Source organism: Neolamprologus brichardi, chromosome 7 (assembly GCF_056152115.1).
Source record: "Neolamprologus brichardi isolate AB-2024 chromosome 7, ASM5615211v1, whole genome shotgun sequence".
NCBI lineage: Eukaryota > Metazoa > Chordata > Actinopteri > Cichliformes > Cichlidae > Neolamprologus > Neolamprologus brichardi.
Window position 1 is genome coordinate 59,656,327 of NC_142110.1, and position 24,460 is coordinate 59,680,786.

Sequence of the window (24,460 nt, forward strand, 5' to 3'; positions counted from 1 at the left end):
AGGCCGAGCCTCTATGGAATGTGATGTTTGCAGACGACAAAGCGATCTGACCTTTTTTAAAAAAATCTTTTTTGATGATTAAATTATTTTAATTTGCACACAGAAACAAAATTATTTCACAAAAAACAGAAAAAATAGGTCAGAGCTCTAGTTTTTTCTCATCTGACCAAAGGATGTGCTTCCAGTATGTATAATATTTCTCAGTTTGTATTTGGCATACTTCCATCTGGCTTCAAGATGCCTCCTCTGTGGTGAAGTTTTTCTTGGTCTGCAGCTTCATAGTCCAGTCCTCTGCAGGGTTCTAGTGGTTGGTCTTGTTTTAGACTACAGTCTTTAGAAACATGTCTCATTAGTTTTCAATCCAGAGTCTTTAATTAATTCCTCTTCTATTATGACCTCCAAAGCCACATGCTAACACAACACTACCTGAACTTAAATCTCAAAGGTTGATTATCTTGCTAATGGTGTTCTATCTTCACTGTGTGAAAGAAGGCAACACATCAGAGATGCTTGACTGACTTGTATAACTCACAAATGTGCATTTAAGGTGTAATGTTAAAGTCTTTTTAAAAAGTCCTCTGCAAAACTAGGACATCTTACTGAAACTAACATAAGTAAAGGGAGAATAGCCCCAGGTTTATTTTCAGTTCTGTAGCCAGGCTAAGAAAAGAATCAGCGCTCAGTTATGCCAAATGTCAACCTTGGTGTAAGCACAGGTAACTCTACCTGACACACCTCTGACGAGCTGATCAAAACACTTTGTCAGGTTTTAGGAATTACCTGATAAACCTGGAGGGGAATTTCAGCTGGCCACCTAGGCCAGCTATAAAATGTACACTTTTTTCCCCAAGGAAATTGACTTGAACCTACCATAACATCACATTAAGAAGGAAACCTACAAAAAAGTGCATTTAAATGTTTCATTTAATTTAATCAGTTTCATCACAGTACAGATTTGTTCACATTTTAAAGGCACATGCACCTCATCAGTGCGAACATAAGGCTAACAGGATTAAAGTGTTCATCTTAAACATCACTGTGCAAAAGTTCCCTTAATAGATTCCTTGCAATAAGAAAACATGAAAAATATCAGCATGTGTTCCTGCTACCAATTAAAAAAAGGCTCTTGGTAATAAAGAGTTCAGTTTTTTAAAAGCCGAGTTCCTTCTTCACATCTGAGGCACAATACTGAAAATAAACTGTTATACTGGATTACAGGACATGGTGAACATTTCAGACTTTGTTGTCTTTCATTGAAAGGGTTGCAGAGATAGTTATGAGAGTACAAAGATCTTTTATGGAAACTAAGCTTTTGCCACAAAAAAAAGCAAAATGAACAAAAACAAAAAAGAATATTGACACAATACATCTCCACATTATACAGTTAGAAACAGCTTTTGGTTTGGTCAGATTAGCATAACCATGTGTAAACCTACTTACACGCAGTTGCTTAAATTATCTGTGCTGGCTAACTAATAATTGGTGGTATGTTTATACTGAATGAAAAAAAAAAAAGTTAAGTCATATTAATCCCTTCATCCAACTCATGGAAAGCATTTAAATGAAACCCCAGAATGTTAAACCAACTCTTCAAAAACGATGATGATGATGAGTCACAGTTTCAGTGTAGCAGTAAACCTTTCTCTGAACTGCTCACAATCAAAGTCAGAAGAAGAATCAAACATTTTGTGTTTCTGAGAATGGTGAAATGTTCAGAAGACACTGACTATGCCTGAAAATTGCAGTTTATACACAAACACATGACAGCATGGGGAAAGAAGGTTATCTTAGAGGTGCTTTACGCAAGTATTTTATGTGGGAATTTCAGACACTGCTAAGCAGCTAACTCTTTCCCATCTAACGTTTTTCTAATTGAAGACTGGCCACTGAGTCTCTCCAAAACCTGGACTTAGTCCTTGCAATCTGCAGTCTTGGTGAGCCTGGCATAGCAGTAGATAAGCCAGTTCTCCACCAGCTGCCAATTTTGGTAAGGATGTTCCTCCAACTTCCAGCAGATCACCAAGAGTGAAGAATAAGGTCTACCATTTCACTGCAGAGACTTGATGGAGAGGTAGAGGAATGCCATAACACTGAGCTTACATGTGGCGCCTTTGAAAAACAAAAGTAAACTTACAAGAGAAGATAAATGAGTGTGGCTCAGAAAGACGGCAGAAATTTTGACTCGTAAAAGGAAAAGTACACTGATAATACACCAACTGTGAACCCTTTTCCTGTATTGATGTTTAATCCAACATTTTGACCGATATCTGATAACGACTGGGTAAGGTTTATTTTGTTGTCTTTTTTCTTGCTTTTTATGTTGGACATCATATAAAAAAAATTGACAAGTCTTTTAGATTTTTAAATGTTTGAACATTTAGTGCAAATGCGTGCACACGCTGATAACAATCAACAAGGTCGATACTGGCTGATATCAGTGTTTACTAGATATGTCAATCCATCTCTATTTACTGGTATATAGTACAAAATGTTGATTGCGTTATCATTGCACGCAGGCAAGCTGTCTTCCCCAATATACAGGCTAAACTAACCAAACTTCTAGTGGTGGCTTCATATATATATATATATATATATAAACAAGTTGCATAATTTGTGTCCCTGTTGTCAAAAGAGCAAATTTCCAAACGAAAGTAATGACTCTGGACCCCTGAAACTGACACAGTTAAGTGGAATACAGCCACCAGTCACTTTATTTGTCAACCATGTTTTTTTTTCCTGTCAGAATCTCATCTCATATATGTAAAAATTTGGACAAACTGATCCCACCCTCCTTTCAGACTTTGGTGTGGTCATCATTTGGCAGCTTCTTTGGCGGTCTTATTTTTGCTTGTAATCCCGGCAGCTGTCACTCACGCAGGACTGGAGCTTTATGAGCCGCTGGTTCATGATCTGCAGGATGGAGGGATCCACCTTCTTCACGATGTTCTCCAGCTGATGCGGGTCCGACGTCAGGTTATAGACTTCTACAAACGACTTGGGGGGTAAAAAAAACAAAACAAAACACTGAGAAGCTTCACATCTACTTTCACTAAAATGTGTCCAAAAAACAAAACCCCCACACAAAAAAGTCCCGGGTGTACCTCACTGTCTGCAAATTCACAGTACTGCATGTTCATTTTGCTGTCCAGACTTCTGACACAGGCGTACGTGTTGTTGTAGGCGTCTTCACAAACACAGTCTGGGAAACATTGCTAAAGACAGTGAAAAATGTTACAGTGAAGGTTTCTTGGGAACAGAGCAACAAACTTTCAGAATCAGCAGGAGCAATATGTTTTGTGGCAACATGAACCCTATTTTTAGGCTTTAGTCCACAGTTGTTTCCATTTAGGAAAATTGCCATCTATTCTGACTTTGCTATTAAAAGGCACTTATTGGAAATTTCCTTACAAATTTGCACCATTAACTCAAGCCATTAATAGAATCTGAACAATTAACTGATTTCAGTTACTGTGTACTGACATCATGAAGCTCAATAGAGCCAGGCTATAGTTTAGCTTCTATTATAAGTCAAGTAGTGAGTAGCATCCAGTCTTCCCTCAGGCTGAGAAAATACTTCTACTGTATTCAGCTTCATTTTCTTGGATCATAATACTTTGACGCTGAAGAGAAAAAAGGAATTATTTTAACTAACTTTTTTAGGTTTTTTTCCCCTTTTTCAATCAGAGATTATAATATTACTGGAAACTGGAAGCATGTTACTTTCAGTGGTGACCAGAATAGGAAGCCTGCTTTTGTAGGTACTCACAGATACTCCTGGACCTAATTTAGGGCAAGTAGGGTCTGATGTTGGCTGTCCTTCTCCAGTGTACTCAACAAGGAAGTATGGTCGTGCAGTGCCATTACGCAATGAAGGAGCCTAAGATAAAATTTGGGTTAAGATTTAGCATGTGGGAAAAATAAGTGAGAGTCAATGTAAAGAAGCAGCTGACCATCTGAGCGAGGAAAGACTGCCCGTCCATATTCACAGATGACAGGTTGACTCCAGCTATGTCCAGTATGGTGGGAGCCAGGTCTATATTCAGTACTGGAGCCTGGAAGAAAAAAAACATCATGAGGGTGAAAAAAAGGTAAAAAACAAAAAAACAAAAAACAGTTCCAGAGACATTAATATGCTTTTAAGCAGCTGGAGTGTGTGTTTTAGTGGAGTATTTTTCTGACCTGCAGCACCTGCTTGGCTTTTATGCCAGGACCGCGGACCATTAGCGGAATCCTGATGTCAAATTCATAGAGCTGCCTCTTATCAATGGGCAGCGAGAACTGACCTGGAACAGCAAGTACAGCTGATTACACCTAGATCTAATCAATCACTAGGCATCAATTCAAGGCATTTAGGCATATAGGAATGGTCAAGATGACTCGCTGAAGTTCAAACTTAGCATCAGAATGAGGATGATGAGGTGATTTCTGTGACTTTGAACGTGGCATGGTTGTTGGTGACAGATGGACTGGTCTGAGTATTTGAGATACTGCTGATCTACACGAAGCGCAATCATCTCAAAGTGGTTTATAGACAATGGGTTCAGTGTATTCAGATGCCCTCCATTCACCACATAATTGAGTGCCTTTGGGATGTGGTGGAATTGAGGATTTGCATTGTGGATGAAAATCTGCAGCAATTGTATGATACAATCGTGTCAGTACGGAGCAAACTGCGAGCAATGTTTCCAGCATCTCGTTGAATCTACGCCATAAATAATTAGGGCAGTACTGCAGTTAAAAGGGGTTTCAATGCAAAGAAAGGTGTACACAGTAAACTGGCAGGTGACTGTTCAAATACCTATAAGCTCTCAGGTCAGACTGGGGAACACAAATGTAACCTGTAACAAACAATTTACCCGCTATTGCTTTTAAAACAACGTCAGATGGTTTAAAATAATTATTTCATTCAGTTGGGTGATTATTTGTTGCAGTCATTACTGTTTATTTACAGGTTTTTGTAGTTTTTGCACATTTTTATGACTGAACTAATCCCATACAGACAGGTCAGTCATTGGTCAATATCGGTTTATTATATTTATCATTCATATAAGATAAAACAATCTGAAGATTTTTTCTTTTTTAAACATAAAAGATACTTGGAATATAAAAATGTTGTAATTACATATGTTCAGCAGAGTGCCTCAGATTCAGATTTTTTTTTTTTTTTTTTTTTTTTTTTACAAATCTCTCAGCATTATTAGAAGCGCATGTACATGACAATGGTCTGGAGTCAGATGGTGTCTTTACAGTAAGTGATTTATTTTTCCTGTACTAGCTTCTCTTTATTGGCTCCCTGTTATATCCAGACTCAATTTTAAAACCCTTCTCCTCACATACAAGATGTTGAATAATCAGGGCCCATCTTAAAGACCTTATAGTACCATATCACCTCAATAGAGCACTTCACTCTCAGACTGCTGGTTTTTGTGGTTCCTATCATTTTTTAAAAGTAGAATGGAGACAGAGCCCTCAGTTTTCGTGCCTCTCTCCAGTGGAATCAGCTCCCACCTTGGATTTAGGAAACACACACCCTCTTTAAGAGGGAGAGGGACTTTTGATAAAGCATTTCATTAGGGATGGATCAGTTGACCCTGAATTATCCCTCATTTCTTCTTAACTCACTATATTTTAATACATCACTCTGCATTTAGTCATCAATTACTATTAATCTCTGGTTTACTTCCACAGTGTGTCTTTTTCCCCTGTCTCGCTCCCCTTACCCCCAACTGGTTGTGGTAGATGGATGCCCCTCCCTAAGCCTGGTTCTGCCTGAGGTTTTTTCCCCGAGTTCTTCCTTTGCCAACATTGCCAACAGGGTGTTGTTCTTTTGTTCTGGTTTTCTCTGTATTATTGTAGGACCTTTACCCAGCAATCACTTTGAAGTGACTGCTGTTGTAATTTGGCGCTATATCAATAGACTGAATTGAAATAAATTGAATTATTTTCTATTACCCATGGTATTTCTTGAAGAAAACAAACCATAAAAAGGGCCTAAAAGTAACTTAAAATATTTTGGTGACTTGCATTTATGCAATGTAGCCAGGGGGCTAAAAATTTAAAATTAAACTGTCTTCTGTAACCCAGCAGTATAAATCCAACTCAAGATGACACAGACAGAAGGTACAGAGCATGAACTAATCTAAGATTAAATGGAGGAGTTTATCAAAAACAGACCTGTGTGGTAGCCGTTATCTGAAGTGTAGAAGATGTAGGTGTTGTTTAGCTCCTTTATACTGTCAAGTTTCTTCACTAGCTTCTCCACCATGTCATCCACAGATAACAGGGTCTGCCACCTGCCAGAGACATCAGAATTTTTTGGATGTACATGCTAGGTGGAGAAATATTTGGATGTTGATATGATTTTCATCATTTTGGATCTATACACAAACAAAATGGATTTGAAAGAAATCAATAAAGATGCAGTTAAAGTGCAGACATAGGCTTTAATATGTCAGGCTGAACACAAATACTGATTTTACCACTGAGTTATCTGAACTGCAGATTACTCCTTTGATTCAGGGATTTTGTTTTCTAAATTGTTTACACTGGTTTAATGTCTGCAGTTGTTTGCAAGTGTGGAATTTTGCTTTCCCGAACCCATTGGAACAAATTTTATTCATAACTTTTATTAGTCATTTGCCATTTTTCTTCAAGCAATTAAAATTAATTGTTTATTTGTTATGTAAGCTCTGGTGTTGACCTCAACAACCCCAATGAAGACAAATAGGGAGGATGATCACAGGATCCTTTCCATATTTTAAAAAATACAATACCATAAAATTCAAAAGCATCATGCAGAAAACTCTGTAGTTGAATAAATAATTGATTAAAAAAAGGAACTTTCTGCTGCGTCTTCTGATTTACAGAGTGATTTCCAGAATTCTAACAGCTAAAATGTATTAATGCTTTATCCCTGCTGGCTCATGAGGTTAAAACTACAATTCGATTCAATTCTGTGTCAAATTACAACAACGCTTGCCTCAAGGTGCTTTATATTGTAAGGTACAGACTCTACAATAATGCAGAGGAAACAGAGAGAAAACCCTAACAATCAGATGATCCTCTATGAACAAGCACTTTGGCAACAGTGGAAAGGAAAAACTCCCTTTTAACAGGAAGAAACCTCTGGCAGAACCAGGCTGGGGTGAGGGGAGGAGGAAGACAGAAGAAAATAAACAAAAACAAAACTAGTTTTACCATTTTTTTTTTTACGTTTTCTTGTTTGACAGTGGAAAAAGAGACGTACGCTTAACAATTGTACCTTTTCCTGTATGCATTATCCAGGAAGGTGATTGAGCTGTTTGGCATCGGATTAGGAGGTTGGCGCAGCAGCCAGTGTTTATCCTAAAACATTCACAAAAATAAAAGATTCATTAGAAACAAAATTAAAAACCAGACACATAGCATAACATTCTTGAAAAGGCATACCTTCCCTGGCTTGTTAAAGCTGCCATCTCGAGGGGCCTGGACATCCTTGAACTCTTTCTGGTACTGAGGCGCTGCAGTCCAGGGGGAGTGACAAGCTGGAGGGGACAGCATCAGGAAGAACGGATGTTGAGGGCTCCTGTCATCCAGGAAGTGAAGAGACCGGTTCAGCTGGATTGACAAACAGGCACAGACCTATTACATGACTGCTGCAAAACTTACATTTCTTTAAAAGCTTAGCTTAGGCAAAAACAAGCAGACTTGTAAAGAAATGAACACCAACTGTATAAATGTATGATGTAAGCTACAAAAGTGGCATCTGAAAGTCATTATCACCCAGGGATGTAAAAATACAGTTGGTCAAAAGCCACAGTGGACCATTCTAGGCTGTTACTCTCTTTTTCCCAATTTGAAATGTAATTTTGATTTTAGTTTTTGCCATCTAAGTTTAAGATTTATAGATCAGTTAGTATGAGAGCCCATATATATACACATAAACTACTGCTTTCTTTGGCCAGTGGGACAGCAGCTGCACAACAGAACCAGCTTCGAGTCAAAATGAAAGTGAAATATTAACCAGCAAGGGTTTGCAAAAATTCAAATGACTCTAAGGGTGCAAATGGCTTATTTCGTTAACCATATAAAATATGGACAAACTGTAAAATTCAAGGATAACAGTCAATTTCAATGACATCTTTTCCTGTTAATTAGGTTTCATTTACGTTTCCCCTTTTGTGCCATAAAAGAAAACTGTTTTCAAGACTTCCAGCTCTTTATCTCATCATCTTTAAACAGTTAGAAGCACAAAACTAATGTGACACATCAACAAAAGCTGAATGTCAAATATCACTCACATGTCAGCTTACTAGTCAGTGGGGCAGTGGTGGTTAGCAAGGCTAAAAAAATGCTCCCTCCCTGTTTTACAGAATAGAATTTTATAAAGAAAAAAAGACACCAAGCCTATCTATGTGGGAGTATTTTTATAATATGAGCTATTTATGTTCGGTAACAGACATGAAGCTTGATTGGAAAACAGAAGTTCTCATGCTGAATCTCATCTTTTCCCTGTTGTGTGGATGAATGTGTCAGCAAATCACTGACATTTCGAACCTGCCTTGATGGCTTACAGACATTAAAACTAGGACTACTATCATCTTTCTTTATGAAATGAAGCCAAACCTTGTACCAATTCTTTCTCTCCACCGTTATTCTTTGTTGCAAGTAATCATGACAACAGCACATGTGACAAAGATCATTCAGCTCTCATAAACTAAATTTTAGTAAGATAAATTCTTTGAGTCACCTGATAAGCAGCAAGTGCGTGAAATTTAAACCTTAAATATAAACACAAAGAAACCAAACATTTTTACCAAAACTTGAATGTAATGTAATGCGTCCCACAGAAACTAAATAGCCCTTTCTAATATTAACTTCTTTCTTGCATCCCTTTTATCGCCAGCTACTGCATTAGCTGATGATTAACCTGTCACAATGCTGACTGGCAGAAAAACATCACATTTTATGTTTCTATGCCAGCAGCTGACTGACTGCAGAGGTGAACAACCTTCTTCCCATACCCTCTTTTGTAAATTCACCCTCAAATGTCCCAAAACATACAATATTTCCCACATACTGTTACTGCCACATTCCCACAGTGTGGCAGTAATAAATAGAAAGCATATCCATGTGCGTGCACAAGCATGTGTGTTCACCATAAAAAAAATAATTAAAAAAAACAGAACAAAAAACAACCAGCCACCAATGACTTCAACAAACTGCACAGAGGCATACCTGCTCATTTTTGCAAAGTATCAGCAATAAAATATTAGAATTTCAGCCACCAAAACGTCTTGGATAGTCTGTACCAGACAACAGTTCATATTATTTTCAGATAATTTAATTAAAAATGAGGTCTAGTTTAGTGACATGAATCAGTATATGTGTAGCTGAGCAGATGGCTGGCAGCTATAGCCAACAAGTTGTTAAAGCAACCATGGCCCTACTGCCAATACTTAGAAGTTCCACAAAAATTCACCCCCATACAATTGTTGTAAAGTAGGGAGCTATCCACACTTCCTTAAACTATTCCATATGTACATTATGACACTAATTAAAATGTAATCAGCTTCATGTTCAGCATGGCAAAGCCAGCTGAAGTATGAGGTAACAGATCTCAGTCTGCTCCATGTCCTCCAGCTCAAAGATAATCTCTGGACAAAACAAGGTCTCCAACAAGAGTGCAGTAGGGATGGAAACTTAGTGGGGAAGAAGCTCATTGTTGCAAGATTTCTGACCAATGACAAGAAACTCAAGACATCTGAATGATATCAAGTAATATCACACATGATGTCAATGACAGCACCTAGCTGGAAAGCACTGAATGCTCAAAATAAGAGTCAGGTAAATCAACCACCAAAGATAAATCAACCACATAATGAACTCCCTCCACTTCAAATCTGAGGGTCTGATTACTACTCACTATGAGGTCTGTGAGGTAGTCGTCCTCGTAACTGTCACCATGCTTTTCTTCTTTCCCATTGACTGACAGAGTGTAGTTGTAGTACTGAGAGTTTCCCACCTGTAAATGCAGCAAAAGGTGTCATGACAGAAGTACTTAGGAGAAATTGTGCATGTACATGTTACTTGTGACTCACCAGTGCATGCCACTGGTCCCAGCCAGGTGGAATATGGCCAACACTTCCTGCTGCTTTGCTACCATACTGAAAGTAGAAGGTACAGTTAGCTCAGTCAGCTTCAAGAGAAATGATGTAACAAGCATCTTCAGGGCTTCATACAGACAGTCCTGCAGAATACTGTTTTGTAATGAGTCAGTCATCACTGCTGAGTCGCCTTGTGGGACTTGTGTATCTCCATTAGCTGTATCTGCTGACTGTGATATGTCACAGTCTCTGCCAAATACGTGAGTGAATAAAATGAAAACACAACACAAACACTGTTGGGCTCCCGACAATATTTCAACATTTAGAACAGGAAAAATCAGCCGTAAGCACGGTGTATTCATTGTACTGCCTGTGTGTTTTGAAGTTTGGAAACATTTGGACGTGTATAATGCTTATAAAAGTATATACATGTACAAACCTGGTTAAGATACTTCCCAGAAAAGAATGTCTGGTATTTCAGTTTGTTGAGGTAGGTGGGGAAGGCCTCTGCCTCGGGGCCTTTCTGCCACTGAAGGCTGGAGCAGTTCCCATTGAGGGAGTTGTTTCTCACCTCGTGATTGTGAGGGTATCGACCTGTCAAAATACTGCTCCTGCTGGGGCAGCACAGTGGCGTGACTGTGAACTTCGCAGGAGGAGGAAGTGAGAACAGGGGGAAAGGGGGGGGGGGGGGGAGAGAGAGAGAGAAGCGTGACAGCAGAAAGGAGGATATGCGACTCATTTATTGTGTAATCACTGGTGCAAACAGTGATTCAAGAACATTTGAGTTTTGCTTTCATACACACATCGTGTGCCATATCTTTGATTATTGTCTTGCAATGTATGTGGTTTTGCAGATTTGATGTATCTGATTCATTATTATCATAATATCTTCGTTACCATGGGCAACATATCAGAATATTATATATTGTATTTGTCTGTGATTCCCACCAATTGCTCTGACACTTCAAGAAAATAATTTTTCTTTGTTAGTCAAACTGCTCACATCTGAAAAATGACAGGATTCCCCAAGTAGACACTTGTAAAAGGAAGTCATAATAAGTACGTTTGGGAACCAGTGGTTCAATTTTTACCAACATTTTTCATGTTTTCATGTCACCAACATGTTTCATAAACTTGTAATGTGATCTATTGTGTGACACTTCAATCTACAAGTAATTACAACTGTCGTAAAATATAATGTAATAAAATAAATGTCTCCCTGTGAAATGTAGTCTAGTAAAAGTATATGTACTGCATAAGATACTCACAGAATTCACAAATGTTGCTCCTTCGTCTCCTATATAGGCTTTTGCCTTCTTCATTGGTGTCTGTACAATAGAAACAGACAAAGTGACTCACACCATAATGACAGTACTGGAGAAGTAATAGATGCTACAAGCACAAACTCAAAACATTATGACAGTATTAGCTATTGTCGAAACATCTACTAGAAAGGCGCATAAAGTAATCTCTTTTAGCTAAACACTTGATCAGCTGACCATTTTTCTGTGAATGGATCTTTGTGGATTATTCAAATATCTGGCAGTTCCAAACATCTGGTAAAGAATCTCACAGGACCTAATAAGAACAGGTACCAGCTTTTGAAAATACATTAAGTGCATTCCAGAGTTCTCCTTTTTAAAAAATAAAAAAATAAAAAATGCTTTCAATTCTGAGCAAAATATTGCAAACATAAGTGTGCTTATACTGGAGGTACCTTTAAGGTTGCACGTCACTTATAAGCAAAAATACACACAGGAACAGATGTAGGACTTGAAACAGGAATAGAGTTAACTGAGCAATTGTTTCAGAACGCATCTGCTTTCCAAGCATGTTAGAAGCTGAACTTAACATTTAGGTTAAAAACACTTGTTGTAACTTCCAGAGTTTCAAATAGCTTCATTCCAAAACCAAGTAAAGGTCCTAACAAAATTTCATTAAAAATGCTATTATTTCATGTAGAAAACATCCGCATGTTGTGTAGAATAGATATCAACTGAAGGTCCTAGGCCCTCGGGCCTGGCTGTAGTTTCGTGTAATACAAACCTGTACCACAAGATACTGTAGCCATAATTTAACGCTGCAACTCATAAAAACACGTTGTTTTTTCCAATGACGCCTGACAAAAGAAAAAAAAAATGTATGAAGAGCGTGGGTGGCACACTCGTGCACTATCGCCTCACACCAGCCCAGCAAACACCTTTGATGAAACTTTTAGTTAACACATATGTACAAACTAATTACAAAAATGACCTTTAAGTTCAGTCTCAGATCAATACTGTGACCGCACACTTGTATCTCATATTTTGACTCTACTGACTGTCCAGCTTTAATAAATTCGCATAAATTGCATTTTCTAATTGTTAGTTTTATTTGCTCAATTTTATCATTTTTTATATATCCAGCCTGTCTTTCTCTAAAGTCATAGATTTTCCACAATTCTTGTAATTCTTTCATCATCTAAGACAGTTCAGCTATTCAACTAACTGATTAACAGGTTCAAAGCACTGAGGAGGTTAAATCTGAGAGCTAGTCCGCAAAACAGAAAGAAAATAGAGCGTGTGTTTGTCTAAACTCAGTATCAGGTGACCATAAACAGGACGTTTCAAACAGTATGAGCACTGCATGACCTCACTACAGAAACTGTCAAGTCTCTGAGGAACCGACACGAATGACAGGTTGTATATTTCTAGAGTGAATTCACTCACCATCCCACCTATCTGAACATCCTGGTCGTCGACAAGCACGAGGATAATGTTGCTCGGTTTGTCGCTTTCTGCACACCTGACGCCGCAGGTGAGCAGCGCAGACAGCAGCGTGACCAGGGACAAGGCAGCGGAGTGTCCGCCTCCTCTCTGTGGGCTTCTGGTCGCACCAGCTCTGATCCTCAGGTCTGCCATTGAGACACCACAGCGCCGGGCCTGGTGCTGCACGAAGCCACCGCTGCCGTTCAGCAGCTTTGCTTTCCTGTACAGGAGAGGCTTGCTGTAAAATGAGCGCGATCCGGCTGGACCGGACACACTGGTAGTTTTAAAGTTTGAGGAAGTGGATTAAGAGTCTGCGATCATATGATCACACTAAGTGGGAGGAGAGAGGACTGAGAACACCGTGTACAGCACGGCTTCAGAGTGCTTTTATTACTTTAGTTTGCATTTATTTAAGTTTAATAGTGACATTAAGTCACCAAGCATAACAAAACCAATCTTGAAATATTACAAGATAAAATATCCTTTACTAATCCCGCATCTTGAAAATATTTTGACGCTAACATGTTTGCACCGTTAAGCTATTTAAGTATTAAGGATTTCCATTCAAAGATCTAAATTATTTTTTATTATCTTTGCCATGACAGGGACGCCAGCTCCCTTAAACAAAACAGCAGAGTGATCCATGTTCAGCAGACATAACAACAGGATGAGGATCCAGGTGTGCAACTGGCCTCCCTCCTGAACTTTTTTAGGTGGATTATGAAACTAAAACATACAACAAAGACAGTCCAGGAATATTCAAATTCGAAATTGAATAAAATGAGTGCTATGCTTTCAGAACTAACAGCTAACAGTTGTAACAAACCTAAACCTAAACACTGGTATTCGTATCTATGTGCAAAATCACGATATGTCACATTAAAATCCCTTAAAATGGTGACATGATCAAATAAACTCATATAGTAATCCAATCTACGTTCCTCTGTTGTTGTTTTTTTTTACTTATGAAAAGAGATCTACTGATTGCTCTATGTATCTAATCAATCAAATCTTTGCGCTTCCTTTTGCTGTAGCCTGAGCTACAACTGATAAATGAAATGATTCAGCAGCTAATTGTAGTTTTTATTTCTTTTGGTTGGTTTTACTTTTTGTTTTCACACTGGATTGAGCAAATACAACAATATTATCACAAAATAAAAAATATCAGTAGATATAGTTTAATCCAAATAAAACACAATTCTGAAGTTTGCAGAAGGTACTAGAGGGAAGGGAGAAAATAATATTGATAAATTGATGCATATTTTTCATTTTCGAGACTTAGGTCACTCTATCTCACATAATCAAATAAGACTTTTAGAGCATTTTCAGTTAAACCTTCTCTAATTTCATATGAACTATATAAATGTACTTTATTTTGAAGTATTGTGAAATTTAAATGAACTGTGAAAATTCATTTAATAGAGAAATTCAACCCACTATTTTGTTACTGCAATTTTTTTTATTAGTGTGTGCTCAATTATGGGACAGGACTGCTTGATTTATTTATTTTCATATTCTGACTAGCCAGTACTGATGTATATGTCCAAAATTACAGATTCAGATTCATTCTGATGGTAATAAAGACCAGTGAAATTTTGAGACTTTTATTTTCAGACTTTTACCCTAGATTTCTTAGGACTGTGCAGGCACAACAAAACAGATTAGTTTATTTAGCAGTCATTAAAATGGATTCAGAAGTTGCAAATTGTTGAAGACTCACTTCATAAATCATGTCAAACTGATGTCTCCTATATAAACAGTCTTTATACGTTAAAAGCGCCGGTAAGTATCAACAATGCTGTACCTGCACTTATCGCACACCACTAAGGTTTATGGATGTAGTAAAGGAGGATATGGAGAGAGCTGGTGTAATAGAAGAATATAGAACAGATAGGGTGAGATGGATACATACTGCGTAACCAAGTAATAAAAAATAAATAAATAATAATAATAATGATGGACGTGGAGGTCTTATAAATAAAATAAAACCTTCCGATCGTTTCCAGTCGGAATTATTTTGGTAGTGCACAGGAGGAGTGACGAGACACCGGTGCAGCAGCTACACAGCTGCATCCGGTCGCAGTCGTTCACGTTTGTTACTGAAATTGGGGTTCTTTCCCCACAAACCTACCTCACAGCTTAAACCTCACCCAGTGAGTCAGGTTCATTTATGTAGGTTACAGTGTCGTATGTTTAGAAGTGGTAATTTTATCAAAAATAGTTAAAGAAAAAGACAAGCTAGGAAAACAAACGTCATGAACGTGTGACTAAAGTGAACCGGACCTGGTGTCAAACTACCCAGTGAGTTCTATTAAATAGTTTTGTTGTGTACCATGGTGCCACTAAAACGAAGAAAAACTCTCCCCTCGGATGCTGGGAATACTGTGAGTGACAGCAGTGGACATAAGGTACCAAACAAGTTCTCTCAAGTTGTTTTGTTCTTGTTGGAAAGAAAAATGGGAGCCAGCCGAAAAATTTTCCTCTCTCAACTCGGACGAAATAAAGGCTTTCAGGTGGAGGACGTGTTCAGGTGAGAAGTGTCACAAATCCACTGATACAAATGTCACGGGAAAGCAAGTATAACTTGGAAAATGTAGGTTTTGCGGAAGCCTAAAATGAAATGTATTAAGGTAAATATCTGTCTTCAAACCCTCCTTCACAGTATCCAAAGTGCATGAGTCATTTTACTTTTAATCTGCTGTTTCTCCACAGTGAAAGTGTCACACATGTTATTTCTGAGAATAACTGTGGAACTGAGGTCAGGACGTGGCTAAAGTCTCAGGGAAGGGGTCAAAGCCTTAGAGTTCACCTCCTGGACGTCAGCTGGTACACAGAGAGCATGCGTGCAGGTCATCCTGTGGAGATAACACATAGACATAAACTACAGGTAGATTTTCATTTTACACATCCATGATATCAAAACCGAAAATCTGAGGCTTTGTTTTGTAGTAATAAGCGTTTTCACTGAATGTAAATATGTACTAAATAAATACAAGCAGTTTATAGTAATAGTAACCTATAGAGCAACTCTCTGATGATAAAGTGACAAATCACATATCATGCGTAAAATGCTTTTACTTGCCATTAGGGAGTAATTGCACAGTGACACCATCAGTCTTTATACAGCTTTATTTGTCTATTGACACTAAATTGCCAAAAATGACTTTTTGTTTCATTGATCTGTGATCATTAACTGTGAGGTCTATTAAGTTTTTCATCATTAGCTGAGTGAACTCATAGAAGATGGTAAATTATAAATAGAATTTAGAAAGGCTCACATCTATTTTTTAAAAGGTCCCACTATTTTACATTGTATGTCAGGACAAAAAGCAGTGAGATGGTAAAATTACTTTCAGTGAAGGCCTTGCATAGTTCACATTAGACTGCTAAACAACATACTGCATCAGTTACAGCAGCATGGCTATGAAATGATCTGCCTGCAGTCAAGACCTTTCACCGGTTGAAAACATTTTCACATGAAACGAAACTAAAACCTGAGACTGTTGAGTCGGTAGAATCCTATGTCACACAACAATACGACAACACTCCTCTTACAAAAGTCCATCGGCTGGTCTTTTGCTGGAAGAGGTTAACACAGCCCTGTCCAAAAATTTTTGAGATATGTTGCTGCCATCAAATTGAAAATGAGCAGAAAGTGGTACATCTAGTGACCACTCCTGACTAAGCTACTTTTGATAAACCGCATTCATTAAAAAGGCTTCCATCTGCATTGAAGTTTACTATTACACTTATTTGTTAAAAAATAACTGTAGTGAGTTTCCTGTCTCAGACTGACAGATGTGTTTTTTCTTGTCCTCCACTTATGCCTATCATCTGGCATTCTTTTTTACTCATTCACTAACTCGAGGCAACTACTTTTGTGATTTGGTGCTAAATAAAACTGAATTGAATTGAAAGAAAATTGAATCAACTGTTTCTTGCTTTCTTTCTTTAAAGCATTGTCACTCCTGGGGACTTCCCTGGTTTCCTCCTCAGAAACTGTTGTAAGTTTCCTCAGTCAGAAATTGCAATGCTTTCTGGTTTAGCAGTGCAGAGCACAGGCCTCTTGACTTTGTATGTCTCTGATGCACTCACTCATTTTTGTTTCTTCCACGTATGATGGTAAGAAGAAATTGGGCAAGTGTGCATGTTTGAGAAACTCTGTAGACCTCAGCCAGGGGAGGCTCAGGTCAAGGTGAGAATTTCCAAAGTTGTGAGTGTTCTGGGAGTGCAATGGGAACAATAGCTCGGAACCACAAAGAATTTTTACACTCAGACCACAGTGAATAATGGAGCAAGAAAATGGTCTGTCAGAAAACCCTATACTTGGTTAAATGACCCTCACCAATTTGGTTTGATAATTTGGTTTATTAACCAATGAGTTTTTGGTATAATCCTAAAATGTATTTTTGGTAAGAGTTTGACATTTTAGGCTTGGTTTAAACATGAAGCTGGCTTTTCCTGACATGAAGCCTAGCACATACCACAGATTTCAGGTTCGGCTTTTGCAAAAGTTTAACTTCACCCTGCTGTAATCATTCCAAAGCTAGCTTTAAGTTAACCAACATGTATTTTAAACCAAATAGGCATTGGTTTCAGGTTATACTGAAGACTTTAAGTCCTTGACTTTAGTGTTATGTTTGTCTTCCAGGAGCAGCAGATCAGTGAAGCAGAGGTTGCTTTGTTCTCAGTATCCAGCTATGCCTGTCAGAGACGAACCACTCTGGACAACCATAACAGCAACTTGACTGTAAGCCCTCCAACCCCCACCCCAAGCAAACACAGAAGTCTGATTTTAGGTGCCGTGTTAGCTAACACATATATCAGAACTGCATTTTCTGTCTCAGGATGCCTTGTCGCTTTTAGCTGAAAACGCTGAGCTCAATAATGAGGATGGACGAGGCGTTGCCTTTCGACGAGCTGCTGCCTTGTTGAAGGCGCTCCCCACACAGGTGATAAGCATGTCACAGCTCAGGGGTCTGCCTTGTCTTGGAGAACACTCACTTAGAGTTATAAAAGTAAGTGAAAATTTTTAGCATTCCATGCTCATCCCTAACAAGATGTAGTAATCCAATTAAATTCTCTGGTCTTACAGGATGTTTTGGAGAATGGAGTGTCAAGTGAGGTTGAATCTACCAAGCAGTCAAAGCGGTACAAAGCACTAAAGGTATCTCAGGCATTTTAAAATCTGCTGCAGGTGTGTCCCCTTGTTAAAAAGCAGCTGTTAAAAATCTAAAGGGAATAGGTCCACTTTAGCTATCACTAGGAAATGAAATTATTCTTCTCCTTTCTAACTTAATACTTTTAACTCAAGCTCCTCATGTGTCCCAAGGGCTAGCACATTGTTGTAAAGTTTGAAGATGAAAATTGTTGGTAATATAAACTTTTTACACATTTTTACATTTGGTGTGACCTTGTCCTTGATCCGATTTTCTCCAAAATTAAATCAGGTTGAGCTGTTATTGGTATCTACCATCACACAAAATTTTAAAATGATATCTTGAAAACTGTGGAACCTAGGCTGCTAACAAACAAATGGAGAAACAAACAAACTGAACCGGCTGCTTACTCCCTCCTTTTGGGGGAAGAATGTGTGAAACATTGAGCCAGAAGGATGGTGGGGGGATGCACACAGCCCAGTGTGAGATCAAGTAATGGGAAAGTTGAATAATGCAATAATGTAGGAGAGCTCAAGAAAACAAATATGAAAAAATGGGCCTAGTGGTCATAATTTACAGATATATGACACAATGATTTCTCATAGGTGTCTAAAACCTTACTCGATAGTAGTGATGTTAAAGTTGTTATAGTCAACAACATTGCTTACTAAATAACATTTAGTTAACACTTCTGCTTATTCATTTTATAGGTAAACATCCAAGTTCAAATTAACCAAGACACGGCTAGTTTTTAATTAGGATTTATCAAATGTCTGTGATGCTTTGTAGCATTAGAAAAGGCATTTCAAATTATATTATTAGTTATTGAAGTTATTGAGGGCTTTAATGTCAGAACCCTTACAGTGACAGTTTTGAAAAGCTGTCACTGACTGCATGGGAATGTTTTTTTCAGGTTGGAACATCCCACAATAGTCAAAACTTTAAGGGGTAAGATACAGAGATAAAAAGGCGAAGAAACAATTAAGTGTTGTGTTTGTTTTTAAATAAATGTATTTCAGATTTTGACTGGTATTTTTGGAGTTGGAGCCAAAACTGCTGACCGATGGATTAGAGCGGGAATATACAACCTTGAGCAGTTACGAGATTCAGGACAAACACTTAATCGAGCACAAAAAGCAGGTTTGTTAGCTTTGTTTTTCTTGGCATTCTTGAATGAGGATAATTTTCTTACTATAATGATCATAGCAGGCGTATGTATGCTGTCTCCTCTTTAACTGGTGTCCAAGTTAAAGCATGTCAGGTGAGTTCTTGTGTCTTTGTGTGTCTGTCTCTCTTTTGAATGGGCCTTAAAAAAGTCATCATGTGTAATTCTTTTGACTTTTTTTAAAATTAAACCTTTCAGGCAGTTATTATATGTTTAGTCCAACTTCAGTCTACACATTTTAATTAAACTAAATATAGATAACTTGAGATTGTTGTCTTGAACAGTACTCTCTTTTAGTTTTGGGATTTTTTTTGTTCATCAAACAAATGGTTTGACAAAGATCACCTGAGTAAATATAAAATGCAGTTTTTTAATATAAGGACTTTATTTATTAAGGGAAATACCTATTCAGACTGCTCTGGCTCTATGTGAAAAAATTATTGCCCCCTAAGACTAATAAGTGGCAATGAAACTTTCACGTTGCTGGGGTTAAATTAAAAAAAAATTTAACCTCATTGGAGGGTTTGCAAGCATGAGCGGCCTGTTTTAAGGTCAAGCCAGAATTTCTCAATCTGACTTGAGTCCAGACTTTGACTAGGACACTCCTGTTTTTTTATCCTGCTGCATAACCCAACTGACCTTGAGCTGCAGGGCATGACACTATGTGTGGCTAGACATTCTTCCGAGGGTTGACCGAGTGGTGGAGGCAGCAATATGTTGTTCTGAAAGCTGACAGTCCAGTCTTTTTATTCTTTCTTTCACATCCGTGATCTAATGTGTCATAAATACAGTACAGCCAACTAAATAAAAACTCAAATTAGAAAGACTTTACTGAGAAACAAATGACAAATAACACCTGAAAGATGATCCTAATCTAAATAGAAACAACTCTGCAGTGGGCTAAACTACTGTAACGACGGCCCCTGATGTAAGCCACTATGGTCCACTCTCCATCGTGACTCGGCACACACTAGTCCTCGAGAGGAGTTGCAACCCCTGACTAAATAACCAGTGGCTCCTCCCACTCCTTGAATTAAATAGCAATTAAGAATTAAACAAATTAATAGCAATGCTCAATCTGTCATTCAAATATAATGATGATAAGTTAACAGTGAGAACATTAACACAAATATATTTAGAAAATTCCCCAACTCTAAACGTTCAACATCAACAGATTCTTTAACCTCACAAAACCCCACCCCCACTTCACACTACACCTGGCACATTCCCTCCCAGGAACTTTACCATAAAAGGAGGCCAAAAAGAGCCAGACTTGTTTGGAAGTTCCTGTCTGGCCAGCTGGAGGCCTGGTGCAATCTGGAGGAGAGGTGAGAAACAAATTAGACATTAATCTTAAAAGAAAAAGAAATTCTTTGCATGATTTTTAAAAAATAATCTGGTAGCAATATACACAATAGTTAGATTGAAGGCACTGCAGCATGCTTAGAGTTCACAGACTCACTGTCATAATTATCTTTAAGCGTTTTCTGGTAGAGAGCAGAATTCATGTTCCATCAATTTCAGTCAGTCCAGGTCCTGGAGAAGCAAAGCAGCCCCATACCGTCACACTATCACCTCCATGTTTGACTGATCTTTTTATGAAAACCCCCAAACAGTTCAGCTCATCAGTCCACAGAATATTGTCTTAAAAGTCTTGGGGATCATCAAAATTGACAAAATGAGATGAGTCTAATATTAAAGATTTTTGACAGTCGCAATCACTTGTTAATGATAAATATGAAAAGAAGGATATCTGAGAAAATGTGGAAGTTGGGAAATACTTTTTAACAACATTGTGTAGCATTAAAAAAAAAATAATGTGTTCACTTGGTTGCTTGGTAATTCGCCTTTCCTCATGTCTTATATAAAATAAAATTGTTAGAAAATAATAAATACACTCTCATCATCAAGGTCTGGAGCACTACGATGACCTCAATGAGCCGGTCACTAAAGCAGAAGCAGATGCCATCGGGGAGATTGTGCAGAAAGCCGTCGATTCTGTGCTAACAGGATCACAGGTTGCTCTGAGCGGAGGATTCAGGAGGTGAAAGCACAAATATTCACACACAGTACATCTGATAGCACATTCAAAATCTTCACAGCCTAAAATATCTCAATGAGCTCTATATTGTCAAAATTATTGTTTATACGTGCGGTTTAAAGAAAATTTTATATGAGCAGCAAGTAAACACTTCTTGAACCAAATCAAATTTTAAACTTGCCCTCTGCAATTTAATAGAAATATGAACTGTGGTATTATCACAGAGGGAAGCTGACGGGCCACGATGTTGACTTTCTGATAACGCACCCAGAGGAAGGCAAAGAGGTGGGACTGATGCCTAAAGTGGTCGCCTGGTTGGAATCACAGGTAACTTTTGAGACAATTTATATTTATTAAATCCTTTGAAACAAATCAACACACTTTCCTCTGGGGTTAAACTATTCTGATTCAGATTTTTACCTCTCAGTGGTAAAGGGCTGTTGGGATATTGTTGTCACCCTGGTGTGCAGGCGGCGTACACACCCAAGTCTGAATGTGATAACTTGATAATGAGGTGACATATGAGTATCAAATTGATGTAAAGGTGCATCTGCTAAATATCTGGGACATGTTTGAATCCTGGTGACTTTGAACCCAAGGTCAGAGGTCAGCTGTTTCCAGTGAATGACAGGCTTGAGCCTTAGTGGTTTCTGGATTGTTCCTAATCATCCTAAACAGTTTCCTCCCATCTGAGGGTGACAGTTTGGGTCTGTTCCAGATCTTGGAAAAGTGGTGACACGCCTGAAAATTTGTACTTGCATACAGTTGTTTGAAGTGATGATCTTGGAATCTGCCATTATTCAGAAATGGCTCTAAAAGACCTTGATAATCTGTGGAAATCTACACTCTCCATTCGGAGTTTATATTACTTTCAGGTTGTTCTCACTGTTTTCAGTCCAATGAATACTGTTAAACAAGAACTTTTTTATGCTTCCAAAGAGAAAGTATCAGTTGTAGTAAGTCATGAAAAGAAATTGTATAACCTTCAGCGCCACTTATTTAAAGCTTTAAGTGACTGTATGTGTGTATACATTTGAGTCTGTATATGTAATTTTGTCCCTCTGGATTTTAGAAAATTCAAAATGCATTTAAACTTGTGCATCCAATGCATGCTATGCAATCATTCACCCTGGAAAATGAATATTTCAAAGCAGTAATTAAAAGCTCTAAATTGCAGTGAATTCAGGTCCATGATGAGTTCATGTAAACTTTCCTCACAACTCTATATGACATATGATGTTTCTGATCTGAACTGGTTGTTGTCTATTCAGGGATTTCTGTTGTACCAGAAAACTACCAGAAACTCATACCTAGAGTCGAAGGATGGCCCTGCTCGGCCTGCCTCCAACATGGACCGCTTTGAAAGGTGTTTCTCCATCTTTAAACTGACCAAAGGGAAGGAACAAGAAAGCACGCAGCCAGAGGAGCAAAATGATCTGAAAATCAAGGACGTTCTCAGACCTCACATGCAGGCAGACACAGATCAACAATTATGTGAGCTCAGTAAGAATTACCAGATGGAAGCTGCATCACACAAAATATGGAGAGCTGTGAGGGTGGACCTGGTGGTCTCTCCGATCAGCCAATTTGCTTTTGCTGTGCTGGGCTGGACCGGATCCAAGGTGATCGCTCACGCCTGGCCTTTGTCCTCTTTCAAAAACTATCGCCTCGTTCTTTTTCCCTGCTTTTCTGTGTTATATTGTTTAATGTTCCTTCTGTCTGTGCAGTTGTTTGAGAGGGAGCTGCGACGTTGGGCTGGGCACGAGAAGAACATGTCTCTGAGCAGTCACGCCCTATTTGATAATACACAGGTAAATCGAAAATAGAAAAATAAAGCCTTTTTTTGTAGTGTTAGCGATTAGAGAGTCTATTTTTAAGATATCCTTTATTAGTTTTGCTCATTGTTGAAGCTGGGAGCAGAAGTGCTCTTGAGGTACTGTTGAGGGAAGGCAGTACTCTGAGCACTAAGAAACACATTTGGATTTCAGCAGGAAGTTTGTCCCATGCTCTTTACATAGAAATCACTCCACAAACTGTTAGAAGCAACAGATCTTTTGCTTCTAACAGGAAAGTCTTTTTTAAGTTAAAAAAGTGGCTGCGTGAGTGATTGGGTCTGTTGTGGAGGGCCGCAACAATAAGTGGGACTCAATTCTGTTCAGTATTAATTTTCTCTTTTCTCTTAAACGCATTAACCCTTCACTACACTTCCAGTTTCTCATGCGAACCCTTGAGAAAAAAAAAATTGCGCCCCCCCCTTTTTTTTTTTCATGCCAACCACTTCTACTTCTTCCTTTAAGTGCATATTATACCTGCCATTAATTAAATGAAGATGGCGTGATGGAATCATACTTGTTTTCCTTTTGTACAGAATAAATATCTGAGAGCTACATCAGAGGAGGAGATATTTGCTTATCTTGGTCTGGAGTACATCCCTCCATCAGAGAGAAATGCTTGAAGTGGCCTGATCAGCTGCTAGACTGCAAGAGCTGGAGGGCAGAATAAATGCTTCTGTTGGAAGGGCGGCATCATGGCATGGAGTTGCTGTGTAACTACTAAAGAAATATTATATGATTGAACTCAACGATGACACCCACTCAGCTGACTGAAATCTTCTTATTACATAAATACAGAATTTTATTTATTAATGAAATCCACTGACCAGAACTGAACCTGTTTAGTTTTTTTTTTTTTTTAATAAATGTGAAATTTATAATTGAAAGAGTGAAAACAAACCTTGCTTCCAGTCACAGTGTAATTTCAGAAATTTTACAGACTTCCTATTTACATATAATTTATGAATTTTTGGGCGACAAAACGCACACAAACAACTGATATGCGATAAGGAATATATGATTATAGAATTTTATAGATTTTATGAGTGCAGGAGCCGTCAAGTGGCTTTATAGTCATTTCAGCCATGTGCAGTGGTACAGTACACAGTGAAACGAGACAGTGCGCCTCCAACACTATGCTGCTACATATAACTTATAAGGCACAATCAACACAGGACTACATAACGTGCAACACCAGACACAACACTTTGCAGACACAACAGTGCAATAGAAAGGTGCAACAATGACAGTAGGTTGTGCAAAAAAGAACTTGATGTATGAAAGTCTGTGTGTACATGACACTGCGCAGATAAATGCTTGAGGTGGTGACATGTATAAATGTATGTGTGTGTGTCAGTCCAGTCACTGATTCTATAGGAGTCTGACGGCTTGGGGGAGGAAACTGTTTTGCAGTCTGGCAGTGAGGGCCCA

General features: G+C 38.3%; 2 protein-coding genes across 2 annotated transcripts; one reads left to right on the forward strand and one right to left on the reverse strand.

Annotated features, from left to right (window-relative positions):
• Positions 1 to 912: 912 nt before the first annotated feature.
• gnsb (glucosamine (N-acetyl)-6-sulfatase (Sanfilippo disease IIID), b) lies at positions 913 to 13,133 on the reverse strand. Its single transcript, XM_006797339.3, has 13 exons — positions 12,794 to 13,133; positions 11,354 to 11,413; positions 10,525 to 10,728; positions 10,080 to 10,145; positions 9,905 to 10,003; positions 7,429 to 7,596; positions 7,262 to 7,344; positions 6,175 to 6,293; positions 4,180 to 4,283; positions 3,951 to 4,052; positions 3,767 to 3,877; positions 3,102 to 3,212; positions 913 to 2,994 (listed from the first exon to the last, which is right to left on the reverse strand). The coding sequence occupies exons 1-13, from the start codon at positions 12,983 to 12,985 to the stop codon at positions 2,839 to 2,841; spliced, it is 1,575 nt and encodes a 524-aa protein (XP_006797402.1). The 5' UTR covers positions 12,986 to 13,133; the 3' UTR covers positions 913 to 2,838.
• A 1,759-nt stretch (positions 13,134 to 14,892) lies between these two features.
• polm (polymerase (DNA directed), mu) lies at positions 14,893 to 23,861 on the forward strand. Its single transcript, XM_006797340.3, has 11 exons — positions 14,893 to 15,362; positions 15,545 to 15,719; positions 17,484 to 17,582; positions 17,680 to 17,850; positions 17,928 to 17,999; positions 19,011 to 19,131; positions 21,068 to 21,200; positions 21,422 to 21,524; positions 22,469 to 22,819; positions 22,925 to 23,008; positions 23,566 to 23,861. The coding sequence occupies exons 1-11, from the start codon at positions 15,166 to 15,168 to the stop codon at positions 23,650 to 23,652; spliced, it is 1,593 nt and encodes a 530-aa protein (XP_006797403.2). The 5' UTR covers positions 14,893 to 15,165; the 3' UTR covers positions 23,653 to 23,861.
• The last annotated feature ends 599 nt before the right edge of the window (positions 23,862 to 24,460 follow it).

Bases quoted from the DNA above. Each gene is read 5' to 3' on its own strand.
- polm (XM_006797340.3), top strand. From the start codon at position 15,166: ATGGTGCCACTAAAACGAAGAAAAACTCTCCCCTCGGATGCTGGGAAT. The intron at 15,720-17,483 runs GTAGATTTTCAT...TTTGTCTTCCAG, and splicing joins CACATAGACATAAACTACAG to GAGCAGCAGATCAGTGAAGC. The intron at 18,000-19,010 runs GTATCTCAGGCA...AATGTATTTCAG, and splicing joins AGCGGTACAAAGCACTAAAG to ATTTTGACTGGTATTTTTGG.
- gnsb (XM_006797339.3), bottom strand. From the start codon at position 12,985: ATGGCAGACCTGAGGATCAGAGCTGGTGCGACCAGAAGCCCACAGAGA. The intron at 3,878-3,950 runs GTCAGCTGCTTC...ATTTTATCTTAG, and splicing joins AGTCTTTCCTCGCTCAGATG to GCTCCTTCATTGCGTAATGG. The intron at 2,995-3,101 runs GTACACCCGGGA...TTACCCCCCAAG, and splicing joins GTGAATTTGCAGACAGTGAG to TCGTTTGTAGAAGTCTATAA.